We start from the raw sequence: 6093 nt of genomic DNA on the forward strand, positions 1-6093 counted from the left end.
ACAGGCACGCTGCTGGCTCACAGGCAACTTGCTGCCCACCAGAACGCTCAGGTCCCTCTCTGCAGAGCTGCCTCCCAGCAGGTCAGCCCCAGCCTGTACTGGTGCATGGGGTTGTTCCTCTCCAGGTGGCAGGACCTTACACTGGCCTTTGTTGAACTACATTAGGCTCTTCTCCATCCAGCTCTCTGGCCTATCCAGGTCTTACACCAGAAGGCTATGCTGCCATTCGGCCACTTCTCCCAGTTTTGTATCATCAGGAAGCCTGCTGAGGGTACACTCTGTCCCTTCTATCCCTCTGTCCCACAAGCACACACTACTAACTAATGCTCAATTTGATCACACCTCATTCCTTTCATACAACTTGACACCCAGGAGGGCGTTACAGAAAAAGAAAAAATATGGTTTGGTGGTTATGTCTGCATTAGCAGGGCCAGAAAGCACGATGCAGACACTGTAAGAGACAAGATCTATACCACTGACTGTGGTAGGTAGATACAGAACCCAACAATGGAGCCAACAGGAAGATCTGAGACATCTCACTGATAGTTTGCACATCATACTTGTCATATCAAACCCCAGCTTTATAGCTGAAGATAACTTAGGGGAAAGAAGTTTTATCAAAGATGGCTGTATGATCTTCACTATTGTACATCTCATTCTTACAAAATAACACACTTCCAACACTAAAAAGTAATCTCTAGCTGAAAATAGCAGCCTTTGAGCTCTTAAAATTTAAATCTTAGAGTGACAGTATCCTGGCAATAAGGACAACTGATGGATGACAGCCCAGACACTTCAGTTTCATGAGCTTCAGTGCAAAACTTTATCTTTTTTTCCATTGGAATCTCCATTGACAACAGGTCAGTCATACAAGACTTTTCTTTGACAGTGGGTTATATCACATTCCCACTAACTTCATTGACTTTGTTACAGTAAAGAACATATTGCAATAAAGTTAAGAATACCAAACACACTTTCAAGACCAAGATTTGAAGCATTATCAAGATTTTTACTCTGCTGTTTCATCTGTAAATATCATCAGAGGTCCACTACTTTCCATTGAAATGTTCTTATTTTCTTTCAACAAGATCTCTTCTTTCTACATTCACTGAAATTAGACACAAAAATATTCCACTATTCCTTTACATAGATAGTGCTGCAGAAGGAAGAAGAAGCAGACTAAATCTATAAACTTGTCCTGAGACAGCGACTGAAAACCCTGTGGTGTAACAGCTTGCAGGGATGTTACTACAGTTAATACTGTCAAGCATAGGGACTACTTCCCTTTCTGACACTCCATTTTACACCTTCAGCAAAAAAACAATTCAAAACCTGTGGCGCGACCAGAATATTGGAATGGTTTCTATGTTTGTTGCCAATTATCTTATTTGTTGTTCTACAGGTTTTTTTGGAAGCAATGAGATCCAACTGAGCAGACTGGAATGAAAAAGAAATTGCCCTTCTTTTGGGTTTACTGTACACGCAGGTGCTGAAGCAACACACACACATACACCAATTTCAAAAGTCTGGTGGTGACATTTATGGCAAAACTATTTCTCAAATTTGAATGTATACAGGAATGAGATCCTGGAATTTGAAGCTCTGCTTAGCTGGTATCACTTAAGAAGCTGACATCAGCAAAAGCCATCTCCTCAGCGAGTTAGCAGCAACAAGTTTAACAAAGACTTCTTTATCTAATGGTATTAGAGCGCACAATCAAATTCAAGTTCAAGCAAGACAACAGCGATCCCTGGGAACAGCTTGGCTTTTCCGCACGTGCTGGCACCACAGCTACTCCCACAGTCAGGCAGCTGATAGGCATCTCACAAAATCATCTGCACATTTTAATAAAGCAAAATCAGGATGAGGCCTTTAATTTTTACCTCACATGTGAAAAGGCTACAGTCATAAACAAATTATAAACCACATATTCAAAGCAGGAACAGACTCATTAACTTCTGCCAGATCTGAGTTGCTCCGGTCCTGCTAAATTCAGAGCACTGAACTCAGGGGTTTAGACCTGGTTGTTGGCCTAAGGATGCAAGTCACCAGGCTTTATTCCCCTGTCTTTAGCTTTTATCTCAAGGGATGGCAGGAAATAGTGTATCATCCCATAAAGGATATGCATTGTTCAAGCATTTTACTGTTCCTGCTTATATAAAGCCACATCGCATTCTTTGTCTAAGCTCAGATCTTTGAAAAAGCGTAATTCCTTAACATCGCTACCAAACTACTCCTACTTTGCTGAGGTTCGCCTTGTCAAAACAAGTTTTCTTTAAAGTATTGCAGCTCTACCCGATATATAACAGCAACGACCCAATCGTTTTATTCAAGTCCGCAGGAGGGAGAGGCCCCGCTAACCGGCTCTGGCTCGGGCCAGACCTCGGAGCAGAGCACGGCGCTGCCCCACACACCAGCCGGGACACCCGGCCGGCGGGCACCGCCAGCCCGCCCCGCGCCCCCTCACCACCCCGCGCCCCTCTCACCTGCAGGAGCGCCCTCACCCGGTCCCTAGGCACACCGACCAGCAGGCATATCTCGAGCAGGCCGGAGGGCAGCACGTCCTCCATGGCACAGCGGGGCAGAGGCTGCCAGCACAGCCGCCGGCGGCGGCGGCGGCGACTCCTTCCCGCAAGGCCGCTCGGTCCCTCCCCGCGGGCTGGAGCGGGCTTGGGCGGAGAAGAGAGAACACCCGCTCCCTCGCCCAGGCAAGCACTCGCACAGCAGCCCTCCCCACCCCTCACGGTAATGCGCGCTTTGATTGGCTGTCTCTCCCGTCGCTCTGATGGGCTATAACCAATCAGAATGGTAGCACGTGTGTGCCTCGGCCTCGCGGGCCGGGCGGGGGCGGGGCGTAGCTCGTCACTGCCCGTTGGCGGGCGGGGCGCGAGGTGCCTGAGATGAGGGCTGAGGAAAGCTGAGGGCATGGCTGCCCCGCCGTCGCACGGCGGCCGGTGCTTGCAGTTAGCCGCACGTAGCCACCCTCTGCTCGCCTCACGCCAGGAGAGCCCCCAGGGAAGGCGCTTACCGACCCAAGGAGTAGTTAATTTTTCTCCTGGCCTGCCACGGGCTGATTTCCCGGTGAGGCTGTTGGCCCAAAGGAGCTGCGGTGCCTCAGGGTTGGCCATCACCGGCACATCGAGCGGTGGGTGAAGTCATGCCTCGTGCTTTGACAAGTGATGTCATTCCCTCTTGTTTGCTCCAGGTGACTCAGCAGGGGTATGTGACTGCTGCTAAATAAGAGCCTTTATCATGGGTCATAGTTTCAATGAACTGTAAGCACACAGCTGATGGCAGACTGGGTGGTGCTCTCACCTCGCGAGCAGCAGGGTTTTCAGTGGAGCTACCTGCACAGCAGAGAAACAACATAGGGGACTCAGGATTTCTTTTTGAGGTGTTTAATCTAAACAGACAATGAGTCACTCTGTATGTATTGGCGCTGTAGATCTTCACTGAGAGAAATGTGTTTCCTCTCAGACCAGGTCATAAAGTACCTGAAAATGTAGAGAGCAATTACTCTGAAACTGAAAGTGTGAGACATAGTTTTATCATAGCGACAAACTTTTTTTGCAGGCTAACATTCATGCATTTAAAATGCCAAAATTCCCAGTATAAATGGCTCCAGGCTTTCACAAGTTTGCAATCAGTCCAGGGTTCAGAACAGACTTCTTCAGAAAGTACAGAGAACATCAGAAACACAAGATGTGGTCTTTGTGGGGATTTTATTATCTGTATTTTTGTGGTGTTAAAGCTCAGGATTATATGGCCCCTTTAGAGGAAGTCACAGATGCAGAATGTAGGAAACTGTTTCTATAGCACTGACTAAAAGAAGGAAATTCTTGAAAACCTGGAAGTTCAGGGATCACTTCTTCAAAGTGATAGAAGATCAGAGGCTCAAAGATTTAGGTTAATAAAGTTTAAGGTCATAAGGGAGTGTTAAAATCCTCTTGTTTAGCTTGTGTAGCCCAGGTCACAGAATCAGACTGGTTCCTGTATTAAATTTGTCACTTTTGGCTGACACCATGAATTCCTGCAACAGGGATTACTAACAGTCACTGTTAAAAGTTAGGCATCTCATTTTTAGTTTCACTGTTTCGTTTAGCTTTTTGCCACTGATGATGTTACAGTTTTCCTGCTGTTTGAACAGATTCTTTACTACGAAAAGACTTCTTGCAGAATTCAAGATTGTTAATTTCTTTTTAAGACATTATACAATTCATACTTTTTAAATTTCTTTCCTGATCACTTGTGTGTATCTTTTCTCAGCATCTTCAAATGTTTCCAATATTCTTTTTTAATTATGAACACCAGAAATAAGCTTTACTATTGCCGAATATACAGTGGTATGTCACACTGCTATTTCTAACTGATATCCCTACCTAATTAAATCAGAGAAAGACCCATATTTGAATCATTCAAAACGGGTGTAAAGTTTAATTGGTTATCGACCATAACCCTGTATGGTTTTCTTAGGTTTATTACTTCCAACATGACAATCCTACCTCTTATATTCATTGGCCAATGATTATGACCTAGCATTTGACCACATTAAAAGGAAATTACAAATGAACTGAGGCTATTAAGCAAATCCAGGTCACACTGTAGTTAATTAATCTGTATCATGATTAGTTTCTGATTTCTCTGCTATCTGCAATGATAAATACTGAATGATTCTTGTTCATAATTAATGTAGCCCTTAAAGCAAAGATACAGTGAAGTTATTATCAGAACAGAACTACAAGATGAAAGGTACTAATGTGAATCTGATAAAATCTCAAAAGCTCTGGAAGTAGGAAACCTGCTATACAGGGTCACTGGTAAGAGACAAAATAATTCACATAGAGAAGAACCTCTTTGTGCTACAAAAAGATTTGTGTAGTTAAATCATTTTTTTCCTAAGAAAAATTGCCAACTGAGGAAGAAATGCCAGCTTTTGTTACGTGTTTTGTTTTCATAAGACTGCAAATACAGTAAATGTTTGTTTGTTTAACTGTCTGATGTGGTACTTGGCTGCTTAGAGCTATATGCAGAAAAAACACTGATCTTGATATATCCTCAACACGGATAAGGCTTTATCAGACCTGAGAGCCATATCTGAATAATTAAAGATTTCCTTGACATAGAAATCAAATTCAGCTTCCAAATACAGGGTATTATATTTCAGATAGACTGCCTCTGTTAAGAGGAGAAAATAATTTAACAAGTCATGTGTTTCTTTGATGCAGTCTTGCTGATAAAATATACCCTAGCCAATCAGATGAGAAGCCATGAGCTGGCTCTAGTTTAACAAGGCCACCCTCAAAATCCCACACTCATAGATGATATAATACAGCCTTCTGTGTTCAGCCTTACATTTGAAATACATTCCAAAATAATCTCCAAGCTTCTGCCCTCACCTCTTTCAAATTACTGCTGTAAATTAGTAATTGCACATGGAATTTGTCTGACAAGCATGCTGTAGACTGCATGGAAATGGTTGAGTTGCTCTCCATCAAGACTGAAAGGAGCTCTGAGTGACTTGTTGAGTTGTAGATTCCTATGGGATATGGACCAGGTGAAGAGTAGAGTCAGAACCCTGAATTTTAGGACAAACTTTCAGTTGTTTAAGGAATTAGTGAATGGGACCCACTGGGAAACTGCTCTCAAGAAGCTGAAAAGACTTGGCAGTTCTTTAAAGGACATTGTCCTTAGAGACAAGAGCTTTCAACTCCCATCTGTAAGAAATCAAGCAAGGAGGGCGGAAGACTGGCATGGGTCAGTAAGGACTTTCTGCTCCAACTAAAGTGTAAGAAAGAAATGCACAAGCAGTGGAATGAGGAAGAATATGGGACATATTCCCTGAGCAGGAAAGCTAAGGGCACAGTTGGAGCTGCCTTTGCCAAGGGATGCGAAGAATAGTAAGAAGGGCTTCTACAGGCATGTTGGGCAAAAACTGAAAATTACAGAAAGAGTATACACACACACACACAGAGAGATAAATAAGACAGGAGAACTGGTGAAAACCAACGTGGAGAAGGCTGAGGTACTCAACAATTTTTTTTTGCCTCCATTTTCAATCATAATCTCTCTTCCTACATCTCTCAAGCCCCTGAA

General features: G+C 43.7%; 1 protein-coding gene across 1 annotated transcript in view; it reads right to left on the reverse strand.

Annotated features, from left to right (window-relative positions):
• Window positions 1–2720, reverse strand: part of DENND3 (DENN domain containing 3) — a 44735-nt gene extending 42015 nt beyond the window's left edge. Inside the window, exon 1 of the mRNA XM_037380545.1 lies at window positions 2487–2720. Within this exon, the coding sequence (XP_037236442.1) occupies window positions 2487–2570 (84 nt within the window). The 5' untranslated portion in view covers window positions 2571–2720. The remainder of the gene's footprint in view (window positions 1–2486) is intronic.
• Window positions 2721–6093: the final 3373 nt, after the last annotated feature.

The sequence above is a fragment of the Falco rusticolus genome, chromosome 3 (genome assembly GCF_015220075.1).
Source record: "Falco rusticolus isolate bFalRus1 chromosome 3, bFalRus1.pri, whole genome shotgun sequence".
Lineage (NCBI taxonomy): Eukaryota > Metazoa > Chordata > Aves > Falconiformes > Falconidae > Falco > Falco rusticolus.